At 32.6% G+C, this 10,945-nt stretch overlaps 2 protein-coding genes across 3 annotated transcripts; one reads left to right on the forward strand and one right to left on the reverse strand.

Moving 5' to 3' along the window:
• Positions 1–27: 27 nt before the first annotated feature.
• LOC131947268 (G patch domain-containing protein 3) lies at positions 28–7,350 on the forward strand. Its single transcript, XM_059308419.1, has 7 exons — positions 28–264; positions 813–956; positions 1,705–2,453; positions 2,730–2,904; positions 4,812–4,923; positions 5,561–5,821; positions 7,156–7,350. Exons 1-7 carry the CDS (start codon positions 75–77, stop codon positions 7,334–7,336), a joined length of 1,812 nt encoding a protein of 603 aa, XP_059164402.1. The 5' UTR covers positions 28–74; the 3' UTR covers positions 7,337–7,350.
• Positions 7,351–8,112: 762 nt separating this feature from the next.
• LOC131947269 (NADH dehydrogenase [ubiquinone] 1 beta subcomplex subunit 9) lies at positions 8,113–10,771 on the reverse strand. 2 transcript variants are annotated; one of them, XM_059308421.1, is made up of 5 exons: positions 10,596–10,771; positions 8,849–8,991; positions 8,668–8,723; positions 8,375–8,511; positions 8,113–8,230 (listed from the first exon to the last, which is right to left on the reverse strand). In XM_059308421.1, exons 1-4 carry the CDS (start codon positions 10,697–10,699, stop codon positions 8,377–8,379), a joined length of 438 nt encoding a protein of 145 aa, XP_059164404.1. In that variant the 5' UTR covers positions 10,700–10,771; the 3' UTR covers positions 8,113–8,230; positions 8,375–8,376. The 2 variants fall into 2 exon arrangements, with proteins under 2 accessions (XP_059164404.1, XP_059164403.1); XM_059308420.1 differs by having other exon boundaries at positions 8,113–8,253.
• Between the last annotated feature and the right edge of the window lie 174 nt (positions 10,772–10,945).

The raw sequence follows: 10,945 nt of genomic DNA on the forward strand, positions 1-10,945 counted from the left end.
AATAATATTTTTAGGTTAGGGGGAACTACTCTTTCTTTAAGCTTTAATGTTTACAACACAAACACTTCGTCAAGATGGACTCCATGTACGCAGTAGTGAGTAATATTCCAGAGAATTTTCATACGGCGGATCTTCGAGCACACTTTTCGTCATTGATTGAAAGTAAATTATTTATTTGTTTTCATTTTCGCCATAGACCGGAGAATACAGCCAATCGTAATGACTTATCAAGAAATATTACAAGGAGATTTTGTTGTGTAGTGAAAATCTTTGGTAATCTATCGTTTTAGGTACGTAAAATCGGCCGCGACTAGTAATGTGAAAAACAGGTGACTCCTTACATTTTAATAATTATTTCACATTTTGAGGAGGATTTATGTTTTGAAAAATACAAAAATGTTTCCTTGTTTCATTTATGTACCTGTTTTTAAACAATTGAATTAAAACTTTTCAGTAATAAATGAAGACTAGCGATGTTTCCAACAGATGCAACCATGCTCATTTACTATAGCAGCCATCTTGTTTAAGTTTTTTTTTATAGCGGTTAAAGCGCGAGACAGGCGGAAGTCACTCTATTTTACAAATGGCTGCTGTTTATATAGCAAATCTTGCTCGCAAACACTGCTGTTTAAAGTTAATTTCTGGCATATATTGATATATTTAGCCATTGATTTAGGTTTATTATTCATTTATCTATAATATTTGACACAAATATATCACAATATACTTCTACTAAAGCCTTGACAATGAGGTAACTTTTTCGTACATTAATAGCCGCGGGCGATTTTACGTACCCAAAACGATAGATTACCAAATCTTTAAAACTAGACTTCAGGAACTCATGGATTACAACGAAAAACATTGGTCAGATGTATCAGGAGAAACATTAAGTGATTTATGTTATGTTTCTCCTATTAAGTTAAAAATCAAGCATGCTGAGTGTGCTAATGAGCAAGGTAAGTTTGTTAATTTTTCTTTCATGGTCATATTTACTTGATGATTAAATAAATAAATCCAGTCCTCCACTCATAGTTCATTGTAAAATTATAGTCATACACTAACACTGGTGACTGGTATTGGTACCGGCTGGGATGATATTTAGAATCGACCCTTTGAATCCCGGACAGATCGTCCCCCGGCGTGGCCTCAACCAACCGGCTGGCTCGTTGCATTGAGTTAAATATAAACTCAAAAACAATAATTTATAAACAATCTCCTTTCAGTAGGTCAGGCCACATACCACACATGCATAATAACTGATTAAAACTGACATTCTAGTTCACCTGATATTTATTCTATTTTAATTATAAATCAAAATTGGACAGCATTGTGATCTACACAAGTAATGCATTGTTATTAATTTAAAATTTACTAGATGTTAGATCTGTTACTTATTAGAGCGTGTAAAGTGTAAATATTACATCATGTAGTATATGTAACATAGATCTAACATAGGCTATGGTTATCAACATAAACCTAATTTTTTCTTATAAAATAATAAAATTGAAATGCTCCATAAATCTACCTTCCTCCCCACTGAGACTATAAAATAATAAATGCCATTTTATTGTAAGTTCTACTCCAGATTGTGTTTAATTTTAATAAGTAATATTGACCATCAATAACAAGATATATTAATCACAACTTGCAAGAAATTGTAGTAACCACTGATAGCAGTACATTTTACACACTGATTTTTTTCAGATGCTGTAGAAGAGGAAAAACTGTTACAAATGCCAGAGATGAATCCCCCGTCATTGATGCCAAATGGAAATGTTGGAACACCTACACTTGTTTTTTTGGACTTCATTCAAAAGTGTTTATTACCCAACAATTTAATCAAAAAGCTGAAGCTTCAGTTCCCTAAAACTTCAGCTCGTAGATTGTATGGGAATGTTGACTTTAAATACAGCTGTAGTGAAAACAGATCATATGATTACACTTATGAAACAGATAATTCAAATGGCAATGGAAAGGATATTTTAAATTCAGATACTATAAAAACCAAAGTATGGACTTGCAAACCTTATTTAAAACAACTGAAGAATTTAGAAGCATGTAAAAGTTCTTTAGTTGCAAATAAATCAACAGAAAATATGAATAATCAACCTTGCAATCATGAAGACATTTTTTATTCACAACCAAACTCACTACAACATTCAAACATTGTAAACATCATTCCTCTAGAGGCAGTAAAGGCTGGACATTCAAGCCATGTTTCAGCTCCCAACATTACAGATACAAGTGTACAGCAACCAGAAATGACACCAGAAAATACTTCAAAAGAAAATAAAATCAAAACACCAGAAGATCAGATCACTTTTATTAAACCATCATTAGTTGCCCCAGCCAAGAGAGATAGGCATAAAACAAAGGCAGATAAAAGACTTACTAGACTGATGAAAGCTGAAGGAATAGAAGAAAAGTTTATTGCTATAGATAGGAAATATCATGTAGGTCCTAACAGTATTTCATTTTAAACTTATGCTTGAGTATTTATTTGAAAAGTAAAAATCTGTATGAATATTCATTTTTTTGTTTACATTGATTTTTCAGACTTCTTTTCAACAAATCATTACTCAAAAGACATAAACTATCAAAAGCTTTATTATTATTAGCTTCATTAGTAGTTTGTATTGATTGAAGCTCAAATTAGAATAGAGAGTAAAGCCAAAGAAATTTCTCAAATCAAATAATTTAAATTTAATTAAGAAATTAAACAATCTCAGAACGATGATGATGCAGAGGAATGGGACCGTCATGAAGCCAGTGAAGATGACCCCAGTAACCAGGAGAGAAACAAGGAAAGACTTTATGAAGAAGAAATTGAACAGCCTTGGGAAAAGGGAGGGGCTGGTGTAAACTTCTACACGGATGCTGTGTACTGGCAACAGCAAGAAGGGGGTAAGTTCAAGCTCATTTTAATGTGTACTAGACTACCTGTTATCCATGGATAAATGTAGGTTTGGGGGTCTTCCATAGACATCTTGTTGGTTTGGGCCTGACCACACTATCCTTTCATATGCTGAGGTCACTGAAACAGGTGAACTCTACTTCACCTGCCCTGTGTCCCACTAAGTCCCAAAAGGCAAATTTATCATTCACATCTAAAAAGACGTCACACCTCAGCTATAGCCGACAGAAAATTTAGCTTTATGATGAAAATTTAGCTTTATGATGCGTTAAACTTTTGAATGGAAGCCATGTTTTTTGTGAAAAATAAGTAAATAAAATATTTGGAAAGAAACTGTATGCAGACCACTTTTAAGATTAGACAAAAAAATTAGGTAGTAATGTTAGTGTCTTTTTGCAAGTAGCAATAACGTCATTATTATTGTGTATTGTTTTTGGCATTACATTTTAAATTCAATATTTTTACTCTAGAATCAATGATGTAATTTTATTTTGTATGCTTTTCTGGCCTTACAACTTTATAGGCCTAAGTTGTGTTTCATTTTGATAAAATCCTATTTGTTTCAAGTAATGTCACTATAGTTCCCTGTGAAAGTTTTTAATTTTTGTGCAAATAAAGCATTGATTTGTTCTAACTTTAAAAATATACCAACTTGTAAACAACCTCGAGTTTTAGTAGTGTATAAATAGATCAGAAGGGTGAGTTTCAGCTGATTTTTATATCTCCATTTCATGTTTTTTGGCTTTTTTACTTTCTCGTATATACGAAGTATAGAGAAAGTCTTGTAATCGTGCAAAAAAAAAAAATCGAGATTTTTGCAAATCTCGACGTTTTACATCTCACTGATACGGAAAAACATAATTTTGCAATCTTGTCCGTATGTCTGTGTGTCCGTGTGTGTGTGTGTGTGTGTGTGTGTGTGTGTGTGTCCGTGTGTAAACACGATAACTTGAGTACCGTTACAGCTAGGTTGATGAAATTTCATATACAAGTATTATATCAAAATCGTAGATCCGTATCAACTTTTGAGCGATTTCGGATAACCGGAAGTGGTACTTTTTCTACTTTGAATTTTTCAAAAGCCTATAACTTGAGTACTATTTCAGATAGATAAATGAAATTTCACATGTAAGTAAAAGATCTAATTCTCTACCTTCTGTTAAATTTTGAGTAATTTCCGTTGACCGGAAGTAGTACTTTACGCTACTTCCGATTTCTCAAAAAACTAATGTAAATTTATAAAGTACTAATACTATTGCGCACTATTATACACACCTTTATTAGGCGTTCGCTTGGTGCGCAATTGTTTTTTACTGAGATTCTATTCTATTTTTAAAAGTTTCAGTATTTAAAATGGATTAAAGATCATAACTATATCCCCAGTTACCATCCCCTGTTGTTTTATATAAGAATATTCGAGAAAGTTTAGGGGAGATCACTACCGGTTTATTTTTAAAGGAGATGTCGTATTTTGTTAAAACAAAAATGATAAAAAAAAAACAGAAGTAAAATTTATTTAAAATGTTTTATGGTTGAGGAAAAGGATGGAACTCGACATCATTTGAGAGGGCCTGGTATTTATTGTGTGACAATTAGTGGACTGAAAAATAGAGTGAAATTAATTTTAAGGTTGACCCATTTAGCTAGAAACATTTTTTATTCTGTAGTTGACGTTTTCAACCTATATAAATAGAGTAATAACTCTGAATGAGAAGATATATTGTTTAAAATTGCTTTTACATAAAATCAGTTTATTCTTTGTGTCACTTGATACTATTAATAGCAATTTTTAAAAGAAAATTTGTAAGGTTAGTAGTGCTAGTAATTTGAACGAATCCACAGTCCCACTTTCCAAGTCTGTTTGCTTCATATATATGATGAAACTTGAATTTGACAGATTTTGATGAGCAAACCACTGATGATTTGGATGTTGACTTCAGTGCTTATGAAGAACCAGGCTCAGGGGATATGGATATTAAAGACTTTTTAAAAATCCGCCAGGAAGAAAGGTAAACCTCTTCAACCCTTTTCAGGCCTGTGCGCCAGGTTGCCTGAGAATATTTTCTGTGGTACAGTCTGGTGCACCTTGTGGTCACCAAACTATGTACAGTACATTTATTATTTACGCGTGGTAGTGTTTTAGTTATGTTGCTTTCTTGTATGTTATTCTATCACACGTGGTTCATTTTCTACAATTTTTCTATGTTAAGAATTTTTCTGAAATTACTTGCAATATAATAAGTGAAATTAAATCTAATTAAAATGGTTCTGCCATTTACTTTTTTTTATCATTAGTAAACTATTATGCTATTTAACCTCATATATAATAAACTTATGACCAATTTTGTGTATAATGCTTTATTTTATTTGTTTTACTTATGTGGTTATTTTTTAAACACATTTTTAAAAAGTGCCGTGGTTGAAAAATACTTTGTCTTTTTGCCCAGCAGAAGGGGAAGTGGGTGGTAAAAGGTTAATGTAATTTTCAGTTGATAAAGTTAAGAAAAAAGTTTCTAATTTAGATTAGAATAAAATTTAATCAATGAATTGTTCTTAAAAATAGACTGTTTTGCGCAATTGCACAACTTTATAAAATGAAATCTTACAAGCCAATTTCTACTAACCAATATATTTTTTGCTGTACAGGTTTCGAAATGGTATTGACAACACAGACATGTTCTCAATAGGCATTGGGCATAGGCTTCCTAAGCAGCACAATTCAGCAGTTTTTAAAAATAAGACTCAGCCTAAGATTGGGGCATTTGAATGTTATTCAAAAGGCATTGGAAGGAAACTATTGGAAAGTCAGGGGTGGCAAGAAGGTCAAGGCCTGGGCAGAAACAAAAAGGGCATTGCTGAAGCACTTACAGGCAAAGGCCAGAAGCCATATAACAAAAGAGGATTAGGGTAGGTATACATTTTACAGAAAATTGCCTTGAAATATTCTGTAATATTAGTAGGTCCTGGAACATTGGTCTAGGTCAGTGGTTCTTAAAGTTTTTGGAGGAACTGAACCCCTCCAATTTCATCTGTGTAATCACCAAAACCTTTTTAATAGTTCTATAGTCTGCTCTGAAAAATCTGATTGTGAATCGTATGAGTTGGGTGTGTCTTGACTTCCACCAAACCCTTGGGGTTTCATCTAATTTAGGTTATAAAGAACCACTGGTCTAGTCAATGATTTAAAAGAAAAGTATTGAACTCAGAATCCTGTGGTATTACTTCTTCTTTCTTCTTCTTCGTTCTTAATTTTTAGTGTTGGGAGGGATCGAGCCTTATCTGCCAGAGGGTTTGAACTCGAGACTTTTTTCGAATTTATCAACCATGAGCTTTGCCGACTCGACCATGCTTCCATCACAATTAAGGATTACGTGTCAACTGGTTATGCGCCAATGAGGCCATTGACTCCGATTTCAGCCTGCTTTTCTTTTTGGATTTGCTTCCATAGCCTTTGTCCAAGTGGTATTACTAATATTTTGCATATTGCCAGATAATGTGGATACCTCTTTACTGAAAATACCAAGACATATTTTCACTCTCCATTAACCTTTACAGTCATGGCATGAAAACATTTGTACTTTCTGTACTGCCAGGTGAAAAGATGGCCTTTTTCAACTACAAAAAAATTATTTCAAAATATCCACATACATGTTTTTTAAAAGCATTATACAGGGAAAAAGTCTCGAGGTTATTATGTTTGAGTCTTAATAGCTCAACAATTAACAAACAAAAATAATATCAATCCATGGAAAACATTTTAATAAATAAATTTGTTAGAATACTAAAAATAAAATTTATAGTTGGTCACTGGAACTACTTTCTTTTTCTCTATCACTATATTAGCTATTTTAAAAATCTTAGAAAGTGAACTGCTAGTGATAGAACCAAACATATCTTGCCTTGCAAGATTTCCACTGTGAGTAAGTAAATACACTGTACCCTCTTGGGTACATCAGACTCTACCACTAAGGAAAACCTCAGCTGTATTTTAGCACATTAGGACTGTCAAAGGTTAAGTAACAATACTTATTATAAAAATTACTTTCAACCAAGTAATGGAAAATATACACCATTCTCCTTTTGGTGGTTGACTAAATTTATGGATGTTGTCCTTCTGCCCCAAATACACCACTTTTAAAGACATTTTAACGTTCCAGGAATTACTGTAATTTAATTTTATATAATTTATTTTAAAAATTACAAAGTAATGTAGCTGAGCTGAAAATGTTTTTTGTTTTCAGGTATGTTGAGAAGGAACGGGTTTTATATGGAGTTTCCAGATTAAAGCAGCCAAGTAACCCTCCCCTAATCACAACTGTTTACGATGATCCAAAACTGACAGATCCTAAAGTGCCTCTTCTACAAAGAGCAGAACTTTCAACTCTTAAGCATAGGCCATGTCATCTTGAAAAGTTTAATTAAAATTATACTTATGACTTTTTTGTTACTTTAGTTTTAATTATGGTTCTGATAGTTATTTAATATATTACCGCAATCATTCTTTTATTAATGATCTCACAGCTCTGTAGTATTTATATAGTATCCATAGCGTCTAGTATAATAATAATAAAGACACCTGTACACCCCATTTTTCAGATGGTTTGATTCTGTAGTTTACTAGTGTCACTAATTGTACTTGCAAAGTGCAGTAAGAAAAAGCTTATCAACATGACAAGTACCAATTTTGAATCTTGAGGTCCATGGGTCAGGTGAAGTGACCTGTTTTACTGACCTCTCCCTATGAAGGCAGAGTCTAATCAGAGCTATGCCCAAGCCGCCTTAACTTTCCATAATTTGAGTCAGGTACCCATTAGAGCTGTATGGGCACGGAAGGTTGTATGGAATTCCAGCCAGGGATCTGAACTCAAGAATTTTGGGTTAGCAGTCAACTGCTCTACTAATCGACTACACTGTTCCTATCAGTATGAAAAAGCTACATTTAAATACAAACCATGAAAAATGCATACATAATGATAAACTTATCACTTACTAATAAAACAAAAATAAGTAGTAACAATGAGCTAACTTAATAATTATTTATAAAAATATCACACTTTATTTGAAATTAATTAATTTGCAAACTTGACTCTGTAAATTGTTTGATAAAAAGTAAAATTACTTTTAAGTTTAGTATGCTATATTGTATATTTGAACTAATTCTTTAATGACCTTTTCATTTACAAGGAGCAACAAAGAAAAACGTAATATAACTTCTTTTATTTGCTGGTTTTCTCGCTACAAAGACACTGTCCAAACAGAATGATAGACCAAATACATTGCGATTGAAATACTATTGTCAAAGCATCAAACCACATCCTGAAGAAAGTAAATATCATCAACTGAAACAACAGTATTATTTTTAAATTCTCAAATATGTTTAATGGACTAGCAGATTTATTTTATTTCAAATTTCATTCTTTACAGTTTACAAAGCAAGAAAATATTTTTTTCAGTATTTACTTCTAGTGGCTGACTTCAGAGTCTGACTTTCCGTATTGTTTTTCCCATCTTTCTATAAACTCTTTTTTTCTAATGTCACGCAATGCAAAATATTCTGGATATTGAGCCTTTTCGTGCGACGACCAAAAATCTAGTAGCTGAAAAAATTTATTATTATTATTAAACATATTGTCTACTTAAAAATTGCTGTGTGTACTAATAAACATTTTAAATATTGCTGGAAATAAGTAACTGTTACACTAAATAATCCACTCTATTTAACAATAATAAGTAAAAACACTTAAGAATTTTACCCAATCAGGAGCAGGATATGTTCTTTGATAAGCAACACCACCTGGTGATAAAGGAACTGAAACACAAAGTACAATGGAAGAATAAAGGCAGTATAAGATCAGTAAGTAAACATAATGGTTTAACCAACTTTTAAAAACTGACTGCATGTCCAAGCCTCATGCTTTAACTTTAAGCACTTACATTTGATTGGTTGAGGATGTGACTTCAGAAACAACTCTTTCTGCCCATCTAAAAGCAGTTTCTTTGCCTTTCGCACATCTATTTCTTCTTTATGCTCATCAAACCTGGCACGCATTAAAACTGCCTGGTACCGAAATTCAAACCTTAAAAGAAAGAATTGTAGGGAAATAAACTTCACGAAAATATTGTGAAGTGAATACCACCTAAAGAAATGTCAAGAATATCATACTTCAATGCTTCTAAACATTTAAAAAAAAAATTAAGTATGCCTCTGTCTGTTGTTCTGATGTGTTCAGTGCTAATGTGATTTTGAAGTAGCAGGTAAGATGATTTTGTGGAGTTTGTAACTAAATTAGATACATCTCGATCCCCTTCAACACTAATAATTAAGAACGAAGAAGAAGAAGAAAGAAGAAATGTTTAACCAAATAGATTTGTTAAATGTGAACAAAATGTTTATTAATTACTAGACTACGTAATATCTAGTAACTAGGTATTATTGGGGTTCAAATATCTTCAAAATCTTGTGATTCAAAATTTAATAAAAAGGCCTTGCAATAAAAGTTAAATGTTTCTAATGGACTCAACCGAGAATAGTCTCAAAATTATTCAAAAGGCCCATTAAAAATTTAAAAAATCATGTACGATGTTAATAAAATAAATCTATATATATAAAAATGAAAGTATGTTTGTGGGTTTGTCCTTTATCCATTACCACAATTTTCATCTGATCACCATGAAACTTTGGGGAATTGATGAGAATATTCAAGGAAAGGTTTCTTTGAAAACTGAATTTCAAGTACACAGTGATGGCGCCCCAGAGGGTACCATTTGCTGCCCCAAGCTTTCCAGAGTGGCGACTATGTTTATTTTAAATAGTGTGGATAGACTATTGATAAGTTGGGTTAGCAGTTCACTAAACTAAAAGACTGCCCTAAAAATAAAATATTGACATGGTGACACACAACATTTGGTGATTTAACCAAGCCAGGTGCCATACTACGCTGCGCCACTACATAGTGTAACTGGGGGGGGGGGGGGAATAGAAAAGAACAAGTTTCTCGTCAGCTCGGTAATGTCCATTGTTTTGAAATAGTCATTAGTAACTAAAACTAGATTAAACAATACTAAACATTAGTTAGTGGTTCTTAGTAGTAGTAGTGTAGTAGTACTAGATCTAGTAGTAGAGCTTGTATTCTAGTAGTTAGTAAGTTAGGCTATACCTATCTATCTATAGACTACAGTCATTAACTATTAACTCATGAGTCATTAGGGTCTTAATATTTACTAATCAATTATTATTTTAAATATTTTAATAGATTCTAGAATGAGAATCTAGATCTAGATCTGATCTAGCTAGATCTAGAATCTAGATCTAGTTGATCTAGCTGTAGCTATATCTCAGATCTAGATCTAGATCTAGGCAAAATTTAGAAACAATTGAAATTATTATTTTACTAAAACTCTAAAACTAAACAAATTCGACAAACAGTTCAGTTACACTTTAACTTACACAGTTACACTAATAGATCTAGAAACTAGATCTAGATTGTAGAAGTAGAAATACACTAGTTCACTAACGACCTAAGGCGCCCTAAGGCCTAAGGGCAAGGCTAACAAAAGTAACAAGTTAAGTCACATAGTCTATGTCTAGAGTTCTAGACTAGATTTCTAGATCTAGTAGCTAGGTTAAAAATGAAAAATACCTTGGATCTTGTCACTTAAACAATAAATAGACTCTATGTACCTGTCATATCCTTCGTAGTGTGCCTGAAGAAGACGTACAGCTTGCTTATATAGACTTCTAACTTTCCTGGCGTGTGAAGTAGCTGACGTTTGTAAATAAGACATCTTTAAAATTTACATTACATGAATCGAGTTGTCCTACAAAGGTGAAGGACAAAAGCGATTGTGAAAACCTGAGGTAGTTAGAGCAACCGCGGTGATCTGGGTAATCGGCTATTTCGACAGAACATTTTCTGACACACACATCAACACACAATAAATAAAAATATATTAATTTTGGGAAGTTGTGACGGAAAGATAGTTTCTAGCATAATAAATAGTTTGCATAAATACTCGCCAATAAACGACGTC

The sequence above is a fragment of the Physella acuta genome, unplaced genomic scaffold (assembly GCF_028476545.2).
Source record: "Physella acuta isolate Inbredline_101_S28 unplaced genomic scaffold, ASM2847654v3 ptg000591l, whole genome shotgun sequence".
Taxonomy (NCBI): domain Eukaryota; kingdom Metazoa; phylum Mollusca; class Gastropoda; family Physidae; genus Physella; species Physella acuta.

Bases quoted from the DNA above. Each gene is read 5' to 3' on its own strand.
- LOC131947269 (XM_059308421.1), bottom strand. From the start codon at position 10,699: ATGTCTTATTTACAAACGTCAGCTACTTCACACGCCAGGAAAGTTAGA. The intron at 8,724-8,848 runs GTAAGTGCTTAA...TTTGTGTTTCAG, and splicing joins ACATCCTCAACCAATCAAAT to TTCCTTTATCACCAGGTGGT. The intron at 8,512-8,667 runs GTAAAATTCTTA...AAATTTTTTCAG, and splicing joins CATATCCTGCTCCTGATTGG to CTACTAGATTTTTGGTCGTC.
- LOC131947268 (XM_059308419.1), top strand. From the start codon at position 75: ATGGACTCCATGTACGCAGTAGTGAGTAATATTCCAGAGAATTTTCAT. The intron at 957-1,704 runs GTAAGTTTGTTA...GATTTTTTTCAG, and splicing joins TGAGTGTGCTAATGAGCAAG to ATGCTGTAGAAGAGGAAAAA. The intron at 2,454-2,729 runs GTAGGTCCTAAC...AAACAATCTCAG, and splicing joins CTATAGATAGGAAATATCAT to AACGATGATGATGCAGAGGA.